We start from the raw sequence: 20,814 nt of genomic DNA on the forward strand, positions 1-20,814 counted from the left end.
ATAAAATTTGAGTCAACTTCTTTGCTTTAATGACCCTCAGATTTTCGAAAGAGACACGGTGCCTATACCACGCGACTTTTCGTGATTTGAATGGGGAAAATAACCAATAAACCAATACAAAAGACGGAAAAGATTTTATTTTCCGCTATAACCTTGGGATAAAATGTCAAGCCGTTTATTCTAGTAATCTATGGATCTAGTATATTTAGTCTGGTTTTACTAATATACGTAGAAAATATGACGTAAATTCTGACGATGTTCAATGTCACGTAAATAACAAAGAAATTGCTTATTCTTATACTATAATTGAGCCGCGTCACGACAAAACCAACATAGTGGGTTTGCGACCAGCATGGATCCAGACCAGCCGGCGCCTCCGCGCAGTCTGATCAGGATCCATGCTGTTCGCTATCGGTTTCTCTACTTGTTATAGGGTTTGTAAGCGAACATCATGGATCCTGATCAGACTGCGCGGATGCGCAGGCTGGTCTGGATCCATGCTGGTAGCAAACCCATTATGTTGGTTTTGTCATGACACGGCTCAATTATTACCAATAGTGAATGTTTGCGTGCTGATATTGACTTTGTCAGTAGACTGCCCAGCTAATGTCGATGAATAAACTCAGGTGATCGCATATTATTAAGGTACATATATATATCTGTAAGCTTGTAACATATTTAATATTCATGTACTGACCAAGGAAATCATATATTGTAGAATAATGGGACCGACTACGGTGCCTTTAATGACGTCACAAATGAACACGATGGAAACAGATACGTCATAGATACGTCTGAATCAACACCGCTATACGCTGACAAAGGTAACCAAGATTCCAGAAACTATGAAATATCCTATGCCGGGCAAAACACGTTATTGAAAGCCGGATCAAAGGCAGTGAATAATAATCAAACAGGTAAGGAAAAGTGATAAATAAATGAAAAAAAATAATACAAATAGAATTTAGGAAATTAATCAATCATTCTAGATCTTAACTTTTTGGAAATTTTAGGTAAATGGCGACAATACTGTTTCTGTTATTTAAAACAAATTTAACTCTAGTTACTTCCCCTGACGTTCCTATTCACAAGGCGTACGTATTAAGACGTGAGACATTATATGCTGACAAGTCTCTGAAGAGTTCGAACAACATCTTTATCCTACCATAAACTTCACTCTTACAATTAAACTGACATTCCAGAAATGTTAATCTATATCAAATTTAAAACAACAGGAACACGTTTTCAGTCGTTTGAAACTAAAGTGACTAAACAGATCAAGTGTGATGGCAAGAACCTGTGCATTGTACCGATATAGTAGCTCTGAAAACAATTTGAAGGCATATTCAAGTTGAGCTACATACTACTCCCCAACCTCCTTTTTTTTAAGAAATATTCACTAATTAAAACCTATCTTGATTGCTTTATTTACAGGAAAAATGGGCAACCTGCTATTATCATTCTCTGTGTACTCAAATGCGCCGAAGATATTTAGCACGGACCAACCATCTGGTACATTGACAAGCATAAATGGTATACGGTTTCTGAGCATGACGTGGGTCATGTTAGGACATACGTATGCCTTTGGATTTACTTTAACTGGTACGTTTTGTGTCATTTGATTTGAAAGACCATGAATTAATGAGTAAATGATATAATGACCAAGTTAATTACTCAAATTTACCATTAAATCGGTTATTATATCAAAATAAACTATTCTAAACTAATGGTTGATAATTTTGATTACATAAATTGTTTATGAAGTTGTTGAATACTGATAAAATGTATTCTTTCGCAGAACACGCATGCGCGAAATAACACTTCCGTTTATATGGAAATATTATATTGTAAATACTTCAAAAGGTCTGTTGTTTAAAATATTCGAATGAATCCCAGCAAAGGATTTTTTGTGTTGACAGCGCATACATTTTGTTATATGGAATGATATGTTAAAATGAAAACAATTACAGAAAAGATGATGTTTTACAAGATTTTATATGTATTATATATATATATATTATTTGACTTTATTTCAACGGGCTTTTGAAGCGGCAAGACCTAATATGCCCAAACTGGAAACTCTTGATCACTCGTAATGTCCATTAGGGTTGACCCATTCAGACAATTTTGCAGCCTTTAACCTATCAAAAAATGGTTCAATCTTATAAAATACAAAATTAAACAAATTCAGCACATATAATGGTAAAATATTGAAAGGTTTGAAAATTGAAGCTTAATTATTTAGTTGCATTATAGACACGGTTCATTTGAATAAATAGTAATATCTCTGATATACCAATTTCAAACAATGCTGCCACATTCTACCCCGAAATAATTAAGAGATTCACATTCCAGGCCATTTCTAATGCAACCGTTTCTGTGGACACGTTCTTCGTTCTCAGGTAAAACCCTTTACCCCTATAAGAGTAAAACACAAAGATAAGATAAGGAAACTGAAAAAACTATGTTGATAATAATTGTCTACAACAAATCATCTACTTGAACACCGTTTAAAATAAAATAGTGCACGTTTTGTCACGTCGCTTTTCAATGGATAATCGTCATGAATATATAATGTATTTATAATACTGCACGGTTGTAACGTCGTTTTTTATTGGATAATCGTGACGTTTATATTAATAGTTATAAAGATCGTTGACAGGTTACATGGCCCTATATAAACGGCTATTTGTAAATATAACTCGAGCGGGGCCTCCGTGGCCGAGTGGGTAAGGTCGCTGACTTGAGATCACAGGTCCCTCACCGCTGTAGGTTCGATCCTCACTCTGGTCGAAATCTTTCATGTGAGGAAGCCATCCAGCTGGCTTACGGAAGGTCTGTGGTTCTACCCAGGTGCCCGCTCGTGCCTGAAATAATGCCCGGAGGGGCACCTGGGGTCTTCCTCCACCAATTAAAGCTGGAAAAAATCGACGAAAAAATCTCGGCGGGACGCTCTAGGATGGCCCGACTTGAGTGTACGGTCGCCCATATGGGCTTTCCGGTTGCGACCTTAAATAAACGCATTAAAAAAAACTCGAGCCGTTAGGCGAGGGTTATATTGCAAACAACCGTTTATATACGGTCATATAACCTGTCATTTATAATATTTATAATACTGCAAACTATTTTTTTTAGAAATAAAAGTGAGATTAATTTATAAATTGACAGCAGTCGTGTATATAAAACTATTTATTTTATGCTTTTCAGTGGATTACTGATTTATCCGTGAAAATTATATTTGATAATTTCACAGTGAAAATTATCAAAATATAATTTCACTTTTTTCAATGACGAAACTACTTTTTTAAGATTTTCCCCATGTGGTACCTCAATTTTATTTTTACTGACAATTCTGACAATGTCAGGCTGTTAAAAGAAATAGCAAAGCTGAAATAGATAAATAACTTAAATGTCAAAAGTAACACAGAGAGAAAACTTACTTCTATTCCTTCAAATTCCAATCACCAAATTTTGTCTCTAAATTTTTTTTGTTTCGTTTTTACGAACTTATTTTTCAGCTCAAGACTTCTTGTTTTAAATGAGAAATTCCGTCTAAATGGGGCTCTCAATGGGGGAAACAGATTTTAATATTAACGTTAAAATTATGGAAATTTCGTTTTAACTTGTTTTTAAGCATAAAATAAAAAGAAAATTTGTCTGTTTGTTGTGTAAGATGTAATTTTATTTCATCTCGTGAACTTTAAAAACAGTATTCTCACTCGTGGCTACGCCACTCGTGAGAATACTGTTTTTAAAGCCCACTCGATGAAATAAAATTTCATCTTACACACAAACAAACAAATATCCTCTATATAAACGTCACGATTATCAAATGAAAAGTGACGTTACAAACGTGCAGTATCATAAAGATTTTTATAATACTGCACGTTTGTTACGTCGCTTTTCATTGAATAATCGTGACGTTTAATATAGTTTTATATACATGGCTGCGGTCGATTCATGAAGAAATCTATTTATTTCTCTTAAAAATGATGCTTGCTGTGTTATAAATTCGTTATAAAGTTTGTTGGCAGGTTATATGGCCGTATAAAATCGGCAGTTTGCAATATAACCCTCGCTTAGCGGCTGGGGTTATATTTACAAATAGCCGTTTATATAGGGCCATTTTACCTGTCCACAATTTTTATAACTAATAATATACACGACTGCTGACAATTTATGAAGAAATCTCACTTTTTTCTGTAAATAAGAAAGTTTGTGTAATTTCAAATTTGTAATCAATATTCCTGACATGATATATTCCTCACCTAGCGGCTTGGGTTATATATACATACAACCGTTTATATAGGGCTATATAACCTGTCGAAATTTTTTTATAATTAACGATACATGTATATACGGTTGCTGTCAATTTCTAAAGATATATCATCTATTCTCTAATAAAAGTCTGCTGCATAACAAATTCGTTATAAAGATTCATGACAGGTTATTTGGCGTTTTGAAAACGGTTGTTTGCAATATAACCTCGCCTAGCAGGTCCGTTTACAGTGTTTCGTTTGTGGTATTTTTAATTTTCACTTTTTGGCATTATCTAGTTGAGTGGTTCCAATATTCCTACTTGAATAACGTAGAATCACCATTAGGATATGCTGCCTAATTTTTAACTTTGTCTTTTGGTTCCATGATAACCGCCGTGTAAAACATCTGCGGATGTTTCTAAATTCAAAATTTTACAATTCCATGTTTAACATTGTCTTTTGACGTCTTATCTGTGGTATGCAGGCTTCATAACCTCTGATTTCCTTTTAAAATTCCATGTTTTTAGTTCCACCCATTGTGTTCTTGTTTAGAGCACGCGCTTTCTATTACTTGGGGACCATACGCCGCTTTTCATGGAATGGCAAACGTGTCACATTGAAGGTTCCATGATAACCGCCGTATAAACACATCTGCTGATGTTTCTAAATTCAAAATTTTACAATTCCATGTTTAAATGTTGAATTCCACTTAAGCCGGTAATAGGGGACGTGGATGGTAGTTTGCTCAATGAACAGGCTCAAAAAGCCTGCACAATTTTGAATTTTGCCGTTTTGGGTTCTCTTTAGGGATTTTTATTTTCTCTACCTTTACATATGCAACAAACCATTCATAATATCAGTTAAAATGCAGCCCTTTTTTAAAATATTCCCGACAGGTTATATGACCGTATATAAACAGTTGGTTGCAATATTACCCTCGCCTAGCGGCTCAACAAAACGTTTCTAAAGGGGCAAAATAACCTGTCAACATCTTTATAACTTATAATATATAAGGCTGCTGTTAAAAATCTTTATAACTAATTTATAAAGATTATTGTGACAAGTTTGGAATGATATATGGCCTTATATAAACGATTGTTGGCCTATATAACCCAAGTTGCTAGGCAATAAGGGACCAAATAAAAACAGTAGCCTTCACAATGATCACATTTTAGCCAATCTAACACACTATAATATTCTGACTCATTGAACGTACTCATATTAAAAATTATTAGTTTTATTTATTTCTTTAAACAGTTATAATTTTATTTAGAAGCTTTTATGGTAGAATCTATAAGAAAAATTCTCCTATGACTTAATGTCATTTGAGGTTTATTGCATTTAAAATTCTATTTCATTGATCATGCAGATGGAATTTTTGAATGTTTTTATCATATTATGTTTTAGTTTTGTATCTTCTACATTGTAATTCAGTTTTTAACAGTATATGTTCTATTTTCTTTAAGATTGACACCACCGTATATGTTGCTTCTAATGCCATACGTTCCAACATTTAAATACTGGGGCAATGGACCAGGCTGGCCACAAAATGGGGTTGATGTAGACTAATGTAAGGATACCTGGTGGACTAATTTACTGTATATCAACAACTTAGTTAGTTTAAACAATATTTTATTTATAAGTATTACATTTACATGATAATTGACAAATAATAAATAGTACGGATTGAGTAGTAAGCTTGAAAGCTTTTTTAGAAACTCTTTCCGTAATCACTATCTCAAACAGTATGTAAAATGGTAACAATTATATGCATTTTTGAGTTAAATATACATAACATTTTCACTATAAACTTGCTTCTTTACATGTACAGGAAAGTTAGCAATTTACACTCTGGTTTTCCTAATCGAAACGACCTTAATAATAGAATATTGACATAAAAATGTGAAAGAAAACCCTATAGCTCTATAGCATAAATACACGTAAGTGATAAATGCACAAATTAGCACGTTTAAACTTTTCAAGAAAAATAATAGAACTTTTAAGCATGTTTAAAAAAATTTAAAGAAAAATAAAGAAATGGAAACGTTAGTTAATTGTTGAAATTGTTGGGTAATAGATGGTACGAAATAAGAGACAGATTTGAGAGAAAGAAAAAGAAAGACAACAGGAATGGTCACTAAAATACTATGGAGTTGATGGAACGAGTTTACAATATACTTTTGAGAAGATATTATGCATCTAAATCTCTATTTCATATTAGTCGAAATAATAACTTTCTATTACATTTCAAAACGTTTTGTTCTGTGTAAATATGAGTGTATATGAAGGACTATTGCTTCATTTAAATCGTCAGCAATTGAATTATCACCATAGAGTAAAACGTTAAGTGTGACAGTTGTTATTTCACTTAAATTATTAAGGAGGGTATTTCGTTCATCTTGGTACCTTGGACACGAGAAGAAATAATGAGATGTGTTTTCTATGTCACCACCAGGCGCGTAGCTGCCTATACGCGAGTACGCAGCTGAATCCACATTATTTTGACAAAAAAAAATTTTTTTAGTAAAAAAAATGTGGTTTGAAATTCAGCCGCGTTCGCCAGATCTGATAATTACCACACTGAATACTTTATAAATCATATAGCCTAAATCGTATAGCCTAAATCGTACACCATACCGTAGTATTTTTTTTGAAAAGTTGTCGGCCTTTGCAGCTCTTCAAAGTCGGAAGTTTGCACGCGCCGTATTTTCGAAATGTAAACAAATGTTTACATCGAGTTCTTAAAGAAGTCATCAGCAGGCCAGCAAAGGCCGCAAGTTAGACTTGCTGTGAAATGTAGACTAGTTGAAATAAACAAAAGTAAAGCTATTCATCTCTATTTTTATGCTAAAATAAATGGATTTTCGTTGGTCAAGAAAGCTCTCCGGAGGCCCCAAAACGCACCAAATTGCACCATTTATTTCAAAATTTTCAGGGGGGCATGCCCCCCTGACCCTCCTAGATTATTTTGAATCCACATTCTTTATAGGCTAGCTACGCGCCTGACCACATTCACATAGGGGACTTTCTATTATGTTTTTTGAAAACAAATGTTCTTTGAGAGAACTACAATGTGTTCTAAGTCTTGTATATATGGACAGGCTCAATCAAACCGAGCCTGCAACATTTTCAATTTTGCCGTGTTGGGCTTTCTTTAGGGATTCTGTATTTATCTATTTTGTGTGTATAATCTGGTATTTTCTCTCACCTACATAATAATGAGAAGGCACACTTTGAACATCTTCATTAAGTTTTCTTTTGAAAATTGAAATGGATGGTGAATTTCTGTAATTAACAGGAAGATTGTTCCAGTCTTTAATTGATGATGGCAAAAATGAATGAGAATAAAGTTGTGTGTGACAAAATATATTTCTAGTGTTGTCTGCATTTCGTAAATTATAATCTGAAGATTCTCCTACTGTATCGGGAACTAATGAAGAGAGGTAATGAGGAGAAAGATTATTGAACATTTTATAAAGAAGAATTTGTTTGTGTTTGTAGCGTCTTACTTTAAGGGGTTGGATGCAAGTATCTTCATAAAGATTAGAGATAGAAACTAGTTTTGTTGTACCGGTTATTATATCTGCAGGCTTCAAGTTGTATTTTTTCAAGTTCAAATTCATCTTGTTGAGTTATGTTGTCCCAAACAACATCCGAGTATTCCAGAAGGGGCCGAATGAAAGAGAGATAATATAGTTTCAAATGACTTAAGATCAAGAATGAATTTCAAAGATCTCATAATATAAATTATTTGCCAGGCTTTTTTGTAATATTTTGTATGTGGGAATGCCAATTTCCATCATTAGAAAGTGTTACTCATAGATGTTTCTGTAAGGTCACTTCATTTATTTGAACTCCGTTCATTGTCAGTGGGGGATGAATTGGTTTGTTTACTTTACGAGAGATAATTACTGATTCCGTTTTACTTGGATTGAAGTCTACAAGCCAACCATTTGCCCATTCTGTAATTTTTTTCAGATCAGAATTAAGAGTCACCGCAGCATGAAGTGGATTATCAACAATGATATATAAACTTGTATCGTCTGCAAAGAGTCTGATATATGAGTTAATGTCAAGAACAATGTCATTTATATAGATTAAAAAGAGAAGAGGGCCTAGAATGGACCCTTGAGGAACTCCGGCTGAAATAAAAACGGTTTGAGAGGAACCGCCTGGAAGAACCACCTTTTGTTTTCTATCACTGAGATAGTCACTAAACCAGTTTAAAAGCCCACCATTTATTCCAGCAGACTGAAGCTTGAAAATGAGACCTTAATGCCAGACACGATCAAAGGCTTTTGAAATATCGCAAAAGACAGCTCTCACTTCTTTTCCATCATCAAGGGCTTTGCAAAATGTATTATATATAGAAACAAGTTGATTTGTTGTTGAGTCATTGGGAACAAACCCAGATTGTAATGAAGTTATTGTGTTATTAGCAACAAAGAAATTGAATATATGCTTATGTATAATTTTTTCTAAAGATTTGCTGATCGTGCTAAGAAGTGATATAGGTCTGTAATTAGAAACAATTGAGGGGTCACCTTTCTTGTAGACTGCACATACATTGGCAAGCTTCCATTGTGAAGGGACTTTACAAGCTGTTAATGATTTTCTGAAAAGATGACAGAGAGGTACAGAGAGTTCTTCTGACAATTCCTTTAGTATCCTGTTGTTGATATTATCAGGTCCTGATGCTTTACCAACATTGAGTGTTTGAAGAGTATCACGTACCTCATCATAAGTTATATTTATTGTGTCAAGTTTATTAATATTTTGATGTACATGAAAGTTTGGTAAAGACTTATTTTTATCATCAAGTGAGGATTGTGATTGGAAAAATTGGTTAAGTAAATTTGCTTTTTCAGTGTCAGAAGTCAATATGGTGCCATTATCATTCAAAATCTTAATTTTAGGTTTGGTAAAGACTTATTTTTATCATCAAGTGAGGATTGTGATTGGAAAAATGGGTTAAGTAAATTTGCTTTTTCAGTGTCAGAAGTCAATATGGTGCCATTATCATTCAAAATCTTAATTTTACTATTTACTGTTGGTTTAATGAATTGTTTGAGAATTTTCCAGTAATCTGTTGTTTTTAAATTTTCTCCTTTTATTTTTTCTGATAATTGTTTAGTATAATCTGTTTTTGCATTTCTAAGTAACTTAGTTTGATCTAATAAAATGGTATACAACGTTTATTTATATCTGACAATTCAATTAGAAATATTAAGATAATAAAATGGGCCAACAGGATGAAAAAAAAAACGTTGAAAAGGTAATGAGTTATATAAGTAAAAGAAAAATTAAGCGAAACTAATAATGTTACAAAAACATCGCCTGTGCTCACGGTAAACATTCCGTATATACTGCATTTTTTTACCGATAACGGTAAAAAATTTTGTCTACAGGAAAGTCGATTGAAAGACTGTGACCGTTTAGTAACGATCAATTGTAATGAGATATGATGAAGTATTGTGCCGTATAAATGGAAACAAAATTTAATTTGAATTTTATTGTATAGTAATTGCATATAATAACCGAACTAATGTAAACCGTTATCTATCAATATGAAATTGCATCATTACAAAATTTTTGTTTGACAGTGTATGGGATGGAGCTGGTACCTGGCTAATGATATGCAGTTTTATGTTCTGAGCCCTTTAATGCTGGTTCCCTTGTATTAGTAAGTATTCCACTCTACTTACCGTTCGTTTCTAAACGCCAAATAAACAAGGCTTGTACGGCCTTTAAACAAGGCTTAAAGGTCACTTTAACTAAGCTCAATCGTCCATTCAGCCAGACTTAAATTCCCATTTAGCCAGACTCAAACGCACAATTTACCATGTTGAAACTCCCAAACTTCCATTTAACCGAACCAAAATGTCCATCTAACCAAACCCAAACACCCAAACGTCAATTTAACCAGACTCTTACCAGTCTCATTCAACTAGAATCAATTGTTCATTCAACCAAACTCAAAGTCCCTGTTAACCGAGATAAGACGTTCAGTAACTAGGATCACACTTCCATTTGATCAGGCTCTAATGTGCATTTGACCAGTCTCATTCATTAAATCAGACTCAAACTCCCGTTTGTATCATAGTTGGGGGACCTTTGTGTTGAAAATGGGTCAGAAGTACATCGTATACATATACATGCACAACCAATTGACTGGAGTGCATGTTTTAGTTACCCGCACTGGGATTTGATATTGTGACATCAGAGGACGTGTTTTTATATTTTTGCTACTGATACAAAAGGACAGGAACATCAAAACACTCTATTCAGCAATCTGACTTATACTCGGGGGCAACGCCCCCTCAGATAGCCTCGTGATTCGATGTTTTTCCTATTTCTTGTATCATAGTTCACCTTTCTGTTGAATTGTGTCAAAGTTAAACCATATACATATACATGCACAGTGACTTAACTGGAGTGCAGGTAATAGTTAACCAAATTCAAAAGCATGTCAATTGATGATCTCAGTTTTCTTGGGTTTACTTATTGTGACGACAGAGAAAAGGACAGCGATAGAAATATCATATTCAGATGCTCGTTTATTGGTTACTGTTTTCTGGAGTTTCATATTGTGACAAAATGGAACGTATTTTATTTTTAACTAACTAAAGATACAAAAGAGAAGGAACATCAAAACACTAGGCAATCTGATTTACAATCGTCCCCTCGTACAAATCTGATAGCCTCGTGTTTCTATGTTCTTTCTATTACTTAATCAGGCTCAAACGCTCTTTATCCCTGCTTAAATGTCCATTTAACTGGGAACCTTAAAACGAAAGAGGCGCAGCCTGTTGAATTTATGCGAACTTTTATTATGTCACATTTTTATGCACAATGTTATGCACAAGACGCACCTATCTGTTGGACTCCTGTGAAAATTAACATGCAGTTAAACTGTAATATGTATGTGTTTTTTTTTTTTCAGTTCACCCCTCTGGGGCGCAGTCTCTTGTCTATGCTTGGTCCTGGTAAACTTCATCAGTGCTGGAGTTATTTCTAAACGTAACCATTTGAGTGCAAATTTACTGGAGGGAAAGTACGTATAGCTGACAAATAATCAAAACTTTAGATTTGTTTTTGTAATTGTTCAGTTATGTTTAATGATTTTATGATTAATTTGTACTATACGTTATTTAAAGACATTGGGGAAGCTTTTTCAGTTGTCTTAAAGAACGTCGGTAGCTCTACCCAGGTACCCGTACGTGTCTGAAATAACTCACGGAGGGGCAATTGGAGTCTTCCACCACCATTAAAATCTAGGAAGTTTCCTTTACATTGTCGCCTTGACTTAAAACAAAACAACATTGTAGTTTCGTTCATATAATATTTTTGAATATTTTTTTTAAATATTACGTTCATAATCACATACTTTATGTCAGCATTTTAAATTATTGGACTTTTTATGACAACTTTCATGACTGTCGGTTTTATTTGATAGTTAAGAATCATTCAATGATTGATTTAGTTTATTGTAGTATATTTTCAATGTCAAAACGGTGGTCAAAAAGATACACATTATGGTAATAAATTTCATTTAACCGGTTTTAGTTTGTTTTATATAGACATATTAAAAATGTGTACACTACAAGCAATTACATGTAAATATTATATAAATACTAACATATCAACATATAGAATATATAGATACATGAATAGCTTTCCTGTTGTAAATCATGTGTTAGTTGCCTTTGACTTGCCTTGAATTTCTTGGGATTTCATTTGTTTGGTTTTCTTACATATTAGTAATCACATGTTCTTGTAATTTTGTTTTAAACAGTGGAAAAGAAATGATGGAAGGTTTATATTTCAAACCTTGCACCAGTATAGTAATCACATGTTCTTGCATTTTGTATTTAACAGTGGAAATGAAATGATGTAAGGTTTATATTTCAAACCTTGCACCCGTATAGTAATTACATGTCCTTGCATTTTGTATTTAAAAGTGGAAATGAAATGATGGAAGGTTTATATTTCAAACCTTGCACCCGTAAAGTAATTACATGTCATTGCATTTTGTATTTAAAAGTGGAAATGAAATGATGGAAGATTTATATTTCAAACCTTGGACCCGTATAGGACCATATGTCGTCGGATTCTTCACTGGATATCTTCTACATATTACAAAGGGCAAAGTCAAAATGCCACAGGTTTGTGATTTCTTTTTTATCCTTTTTCTGACCCGAAGCGCTAGCATTATCATAAAGGACAATATAATTTGTCAGTGTTAGCAGTATTTATAACAATATTATAATATTGCAAAATACATTCCTTTGAGAAAGAATGAAACGAAATAACAACTGTTATACGAGTAAATATTTTAAACGTCACAAGATTGTGAATTATAGAATCAAGTCATCTTTGTCACTGTCCGTGACCAATCTACAAAAATCTAAAAATAAGGTCATACATTGTACAATGTACTGTTTATGTTTCGAGCACATTGTGCCTCAGGATTTTAACAAAATCATGTTTAATAAACGACAAACATTGTATTTACAACAATAAAATATGTAACGTGAAAAGGGCAAAGTAGTTGTTTGATTTCCAAGCGAAAAAATAATTCACTGTAACTTTACTCAACAGACAACAGCGGCAAAAGATGATTCAGATAATTGACCAATGAGTAACTTTATAAAAACTATTACAGGACACCAAAAATAAAACCTTTTCAGAAAAATCAGTTTCTGCGACATTAATGGTCTTTGATATAATTGTCACTATTAATATATTTTCTCATATTGTTATATATATATTAAATGTTGTCGTCTGGATTGTTGCTACAGTAATCGCTATGCTAGATTTATACGGCTTGTACTCGCCAGATGGTAAGAAAATTCTCAGCGATGATACGTCGGCATTCCATTCTATAATGCTACATCAAGAACTGCATGGGGACTGTGAGTTGCTTGGGTTATTTTCGCATGTGCCAGTGGATATGGAGGTATAAAAGATGAATCTCTATGTTAGAAACATATTTATAAATTAAGGGAATTTTTAATTTCAATTTTCTCTATTTAATGGAATTTAAATTATATTAAATTGCAGCACAAAACACTTGCGTTTATAATATTCATGGCCTTTCGTGGCCGAGTAGGTAATGTCGTTGACTTCAATACACTTGCCCCTCACGGTTGTGGCTTAAATACCGATGGGGACAGGGGTTCTTTCATGTGAGGATGCTATCAATTTGGCTTTCGGAACGTATATACCCGTTCGTGCCTGAAATAATGCATGAAAGGGCACATGAGGTCTTCCTCCACCAGAACATCTGTGTCGGTCTGACGAAAAACCAAATCAATCAAACAAACCAACAACATTTACTATAAATAGACTGAAATATTCTGTTATTTATTGTTTTTTTTTTCTTTTTTTTTTGCATTATCACTACTTATATTATTCGCCTGTATAGCACGGTTAGTAGTTTGATAATTTCTTCATTTTGAAATAATCAATGCTCTTGAAATGCAAGTACATTGAGACTATATCGAGATATCAAATTTATCACGTCTCGTAATAGATTAATTTCCAAGTTTAGAAATTATGACACCTGCAAAAAAAAATATTTTGATACAGCCCTACTATAACTAAATTTGGTATATTATCTATCGGAAGACTATCTTTTCTATTTCCAGGCCCTGTTAATAAGTTATTGTCATGGCGTGCAATTATTCCGCTGAGCCGTTTGACGTATTGCGCATATCTTGTACATCCGCTCGTGATGTATGCATATTATTCTAGCAAACGAACTTTGATGAGATGGTACGATTTTGAAATAGTAAGTTAAAATTAAAGTTTAAAGAAGAAAGTAAAAATTCTTTAACATCGTAAAAATCGTATACCAATTAATTGCTTGAAATATGCCATCTTCTGTGTTCAAACCTCAAGATACTGACTATTGTAGAAATATAACAAGCTTAAAGATTGTTTTAAAGATGGGATTACCATTAGTTTTGAAGTAGAACTTTTAATACATTTTATCACATCAGCCATGGCGCAGAAGTGTAATACACCTATTTAATATTAAAGATATAACACTATAGTCTGTTCCATTAAAAATGGAAAATGAACTTTTGCAATGTATGAATTAACAAAACGACCTAAAAATAAAAAAAAACTTTTGTCTAAACTAAAAAGAAAGTCACCCTCAAAATTTTTCAGGATTTTTCTCTAAAGTGTCTACTTTTGTTGTAAAAGCAAAGTTTAATTTCTCTACGGCAAGTTTCTGTTGTGTATTTTCCGTAGCCATTGCCGAAGTACTCTTCATATGAAGATAAACGCGAGAAAGCACGCGTCATGTTTTTAAAATGTAACCCGGGTCTCCCCGATACCGGTGTACATATTACATACAAGGTGTTTTTCATATAAAATTTTACTGACTTGAAAAAAAAAAGGAATAAACAACTTCATTAACATTTAATCCTCTTAAAATTACATTACAGAGATCTGTTATAATGAAGATCTCACTCATTGCGAATGTAAACAATGGTCGACCATTTTGTATGACGTAGTTAAACAGACTTCATGCTACCGGTGCACTGGTAAAAATGTTATTTATAATTATGGAAAGCCATTGCAGTTTTTATAGCAAATATATCATTTTAGCATATTTGTATTCATATCTTATAAAAAATACTTTAAAACAACATAAAAACGTGTGTTTCAATAATTTACTGTTCATCTTTTATGACTCCCAAGGGATCTCTGTTTCAGAACCTTTTCCACCCAATTACAGGTGTATATTATACCATGTGGCTAGATTCAAAAATTCCCTTCACTTAATTTTAGTGTTGTTGTGATTTTCTGGTCCTTTTATATCATTGAATCTATTTTATTTCTATATGATGATGATTAATCAATATGGCACTTTACACAGGCTCCCTTAAAAGACTGAATGAAACTGACTTTTTAATTTTCACAAACTATTTTATATGCACTAATGGCTTTACATAGATTAATTTTTTCCCGCCAAAAATGATGTCAATAGGTCAAGTGACATGTAATGGAGGTTGAATGACGTCAGCACCTGTCATTTTTCATTTTTTTTGGGAAAAAAGTGTTTTGTAGAGAGTCCAATTTATGCAATGGAGAAATAGGATAGTTAAATAAAAATAAGGTAGGATAAGTGAAATATTTCCTTCATAAACTCATGAAAATGTTTAAAAACTTTGAAATAGCCAATATTACTGGGCGGCAGCATGTCAATATAAACACTCGGTAGGTGGCGTTGACAATAATATCCCGAGATATGTGAATATACCGGTACCGTGAAGTCACCGGTATCATGGGGTTCGAATATACATGATGTTCTCGGGATCGTTTCATGATTATTTTAAAAAGCTGGATCTACAAGATGTAACAGTTTAGTTGCATTGTATGATGGAAAACTTTAAAAAATGAAAAGATAAGCAACAAGAACATAGTCACATGGAGTAGATCTAGAAATTGCACCTACTTTTAAGCTGAATAGAATCCCTATGAATTTCGAAGTAGTTCTTTATACAGTAAACGTCACGACATATTCCGCATTCTGAAGATTCCTTCATTGCCAGTTTCTATCCAATTCCGTAGATCCCATTTTTTACTTTGAAACTCCTGAATGGCAAGACTCCTACACTTATGATGATCCAGATTTTTTAAAACTGTTAATGATCCGTCTCATTATTAAAACATTGTTCCATTTGCGCAGTTATCTGGGTTAGCAAATGAAATATGTCAATGAAACACATCATAATTCAGTATGTTCCAAATCCAAAATTCAAAAAATGCCCATCGATTTTAGTTGTCAACATCACAATGTTTATAACTCTTGAAAATGGATTCCTGACAAAAAAAACAACATTGTAACGTCAACAACAATTTACGGAATATATGACGTAACAAAAATGTCTTGCGCTTTTAATGGATGATTCCAGTTGCGGCATTGACAGAATGCGGTTAGGCATATGTAATCTCATACAGATTTTTAAGCGTTGAGATGAGATAAATTTGTCTTGATGGCATTTAAAATAATTTTTTGTTACCCAGATTTTGCAGTAATTGTTAAAATTACACCTTCAATTCATATATTAACAATAAGTCTTTTGATAACATTTAAAAAAATTTAAATACACTTATAGACATGAATATATGACAGTACAATGCTTTTTCCATTAATTCACATATAACCTTTGTTTTGATTTTATGTTTTTTAAATGTTTTATATATTTCTCAAAAATGATTTCCCTACATATTGTCTCGTTATTCAATACTTCTGTAAATCCTACTCTTTTAGCTACAAAATATACAATATGCAGTATATTTTCTCCCGCGAAAAATATAGCCATTGTTTTTCACTGAATATTTTCAAATTTTAGGAAGACTAAAATTAGTATACGTCACTCAAACTAGAAAGCATGATATTAAATTCTTATAATTTATAATTTTCCTGTGTTCTCTCATTAGCGAGGGAGCTAGTTAAAGTAGACACTGTGGTAACAAGCAAACCAATGCTGAACATATAGTGAATCAGTTCCCCTTTCTATATATATCTTGTCAGATTTGCATGATAATGTAGTACTTTGACCCGGTCAATATTATTATTTTTAAATAGACGCGATACATACTAATGGACAGAATTTAGAAAACTACAGAAATAATGTAAATAAAACATTAGCGAAGAACCCTTTTTTAGTCTTCTAGCTAGTGTTCCCGTTCCCCTACGACGCGTTGAAAGATACACGCTTCATTGAAAAGCTATCTTATTAAAACACGTCATTGCTCTTTTTCTCTTTAAATAATATATAAAATACAACAGTATATCATGGTAATTATATGAATCTTTGTGTGTTAGAATTTATAGAGCGGATTCTGATTTTATTCACTACAATGATTTTGACTATTTTAAATAACGGTTTGCTAGTAAAATTGCATTTTTAACACAAACTTTGTTCTTACTTTTCATTTTAATGATAACATTTAGCTAGTGATCAGTTATTAAATAAGAATAATATATTTTTTATAACTACCGAGTACATTTCAGGCTAATTGTGAGACGAACCCTAAATGACGTCTGTATGGGCGCCCCATTTTAAATTGAACGTCAGGGTCAGGTTAGAACGTAATTTCCTTTGGGGAAAAAAAATAAAAATTTTTAATTTTTTTGACCCTTTATTCCTGCCCCTTTTATAAAAAAAAATAAAAACCAGGGCCTTAAAATTAAAGACAAACGGGGTTACCCATAAACTTTTAATTTTAAATGATTTTTAACAAATTTGTTTAATAAAAATAAAAATATAAAAAATTTGGTAGGACAAAACTAAAATTTGTTTTAAAACTTTTTGAAAAATTAAAAACCGTCATTTACGTTTTTGTTCAAAAAAAAGCTGTGGCGCTTTAAAACAAAAATGAAAAACTTTTCTTTTCAGATATGTGTTTGGAATGGATTTTTTACTTTTCGTGTATTTTCCCAATATTAAATTTTATTAAATTTTAAATTTGAAAAAAACAATTTTAATTCAATTTGTTCATTGAATAAAATACTTAATCTCCACTCATTCAATATACTCTATGTACATAATGAAACCTTTGTAAAACAGAAATATGTTTGACGTTAATGTGGCACCAAGATTTCTTTTCTTATTTTAGATATACATTTTCCTGGGCCATTTATGTGTAACGTATGCTGCAGCGTTTGTCATTTCTCTGGCGTTTGAATCTCCAATGATGGGAATAGAGAAAGTTTTGTTGGGAAGAAAGAAAAATAGTTGATCACCATGGCAACATAAATGAACAAATAAAAAGTGCAATATGAGTGAACTGTCCAATTCATTCACTTGCATGACGCTTCATAGTCAGACTATATTTGTTGTTTTAAAAGATTATAGTCCAAGAGATGGCGGGGTTTTATTGCAATTTACCGTATCACCAAAAGAAACATTGTCATTATAAAGCATATTGTTTGTAGTTTCTAAAAACCCATTTCTTAAGTTACGCAGCCCGGGCAAAAGTACAAAAATTCAAGATGGCCGCCAATATGGCCGCCATAAATTACAAAATACCATATAATGTTTGTTTCTTGATTTTTTACATACGGATTTTGTACAAAGTAGTTTTAATTGCACAATATCAGGTAAAATATGGCTACTTTATGATGTAATCAAGTAAAAATGACAATTATATGGCAAACATTAAAATTATCACTATCAATTTACGAAAAAAGTTGTAAAAAAAAATGCATTTTTTGACAATATGATGACTTTCGTTTTTCCGTATTTACACAATATAAACGAAAATGCATTTAAAGTGTGTGTACTTTATAACTTAAACATAGATATATAAGTTAAGCATAAAAAAATCATTTTCTGGGCATTTATGCCGTAAGAGTAGATTTTTAAAAGTGGGTGGGGTAATATTACCGAAAAAAAATTAAATTACAATGTTCCCATAACTTGCCTTTACTTTATAATTTCTGTTTAATGTATATGAAATTGTGTTTTTATTGTATGGTCTTTATTATTTGAACATGTTTTGGTAAGTTAAGCATAAAAACTCATTACCTGACGCATTTGTAACAGAAGAGTACAGCTTCAAAAGAAGGTGGGGTAAAATAACCCCCAAGAAAGCGCGTTAAAAATTAATAAGCTCCTTAAACTTGCCCTTGTTTTACAGTTTAAGTGCAATAATCATATATTAATTGAATTTTGTGGTAAGATATATAAATATGTATTACATTTAAGAAGAAAAGAAACATCATGTCATAGTAACCTTTAAGATTATCACAATTAACCAAAAATTTAATAGGTAAAAACACAGTTTTTGCATTTTGTTGCCTTTTAGGATATCTTTTTGACACAAAGTAGAAGAATTGTGCTGCAGTTGTTTTAGCTGATTATAGCTGTAATAGTTTGGCATAAAAATCATTACAAGAGAATGTATCACAGAGGGATAGAGTTAAAAAAATGAGTCCGACATAACACTTTAAAAATTAAAGTGCTAACAGAACATGCTTTTACTTTTTAATGTTTAATAGTCATGTTTTGCGATTTTCTGACAATTATTATCAATAAATTATGTTAACGATGTTCCTAGCACAGTAATATCTTGGTAGAACACTTTTATTGCAGATATTTTTGTGAAATCTACGAAATTCTTACTGAATATTTTTGAATAAAAAAGTTTTGAAAGCTGCACTCCCTATTGTTGGTCAAGTTAATATGATCCTTACTAAAAAACGCCAGTTATTATGACGTTATGTATTTATACTGTGTTTATCTATAGTGTATGGAGTAAAAACTTATCAAATCTTGTATATGTGTACTCAAAAATATGTTTTTTTATGGTAAAAAAGAGGCTGTATAGCAAATACAATTATTTTTCAAATTTCAGTAAGAAAAAACCATCATTTAAATGTTTTATTTATCATAATTAATTCACACAAAAATGTATAAAAACAACATACTAGTATTTTGGTAACTTTTGATTCATCTTTGTAACATAAAATAGATGTAAGTGTGTTTTAATTGAAATTGCCACGAGGCATGTGTCTCAAAAGAGAAGCACTAAAAAGTGTGTGGGATAAAATTGAACTTAGACCCGAAGACATCACGATGCTTATACAACATACTCTTACGGGCAGAAACAGTTTTTATTACGTTCTTTCTACAAAAAAAAATGTAATTTTATTAATTTTGATACATGTTTATAACACCTGTAATTGATAATGTTTTTCTTAAAGGCCCATTATGCCTCAGAAAAGCTTTTATCTTTCTTCCTCTAAAGCTTTTTTTTTAATTCTGGTATAGTTTTATGTTATCGGCATATCGTTACTTACTGGCTAATCACTTAAACTATTTTATCTGTTACATTTTGGCAATACGTATAGATGTTGTGAATTAGTAGTTTGTATGGAAGGAAGTTAAAGTACTACTTTGCTTACATTTTGCTACATTTACTACAAAGTATTTTAGATTTATTGCTATTTTATTCAGGTTACAAGCATATTACATTCTCTTAAACCATGATTTAATTTATTTGTTTTCTGAGGCATAATTTGCCTTTGATAAAGGTAAGAAATTTTGCATCATAATTACAATTAAGAAAGAGTGCATTAAAAACATCAAAAGGCACACCTATATATTAATCAAGAACCATGATGTCTGTGAAATGCATTTTGTGAGAGTGTAGTTGTGAAATATGATATAAACACATAATCATTTTTTAATTTGACAAAGGTAAGAAGAATTGTCTTTTATAAAATTAGCAATCATATATATGAATAAGTTAAGCAAAAATTGTGAATGTTACTGCACACAAAACATCAAAATAGTTAAAACATGTTTAAGCTATCAATACTTGTCACAGAAATACATACATCTTGAAACTATGCACTAATACATTCTGTACAAAAGTCGATTTAAAAGCAACAATTTTCACACAAAGCAACCGACCAGCATTTACATGTAGTTGTAATTTACATTTCTAAGTAGATAGTCGCTGTTTTCTTCAGATCAACTAGCTATGTTATGTGTTGTCTCACTATTCAGCAGAAATAAGATTTTAA

General features: G+C 32.1%; 1 protein-coding gene across 1 annotated transcript; it reads left to right on the forward strand.

Annotated features, from left to right (window-relative positions):
* The first annotated feature begins 584 nt into the window (after positions 1–584).
* On the forward strand, positions 585–18,126 carry LOC132746384 (nose resistant to fluoxetine protein 6-like). The gene is given in 11 exon segments (XM_060735504.1): positions 585–917; positions 1,435–1,616; positions 2,326–2,402; positions 5,726–5,873; positions 9,863–9,942; positions 11,203–11,313; positions 12,304–12,425; positions 13,028–13,134; positions 13,137–13,218; positions 13,910–14,052; positions 17,901–18,126. Coding segments are annotated over 10 exon segments (1,170 nt in total). The 5' UTR covers positions 585–917; positions 1,435–1,439; the 3' UTR covers positions 18,024–18,126.
* The last annotated feature ends 2,688 nt before the right edge of the window (positions 18,127–20,814 follow it).

This window comes from Ruditapes philippinarum, unplaced genomic scaffold (genome assembly GCF_026571515.1).
Source record: "Ruditapes philippinarum isolate M1 unplaced genomic scaffold, ASM2657151v2 ctg430_1_1_1_1, whole genome shotgun sequence".
NCBI classification, from domain to species: Eukaryota; Metazoa; Mollusca; class Bivalvia; order Venerida; family Veneridae; genus Ruditapes; species Ruditapes philippinarum.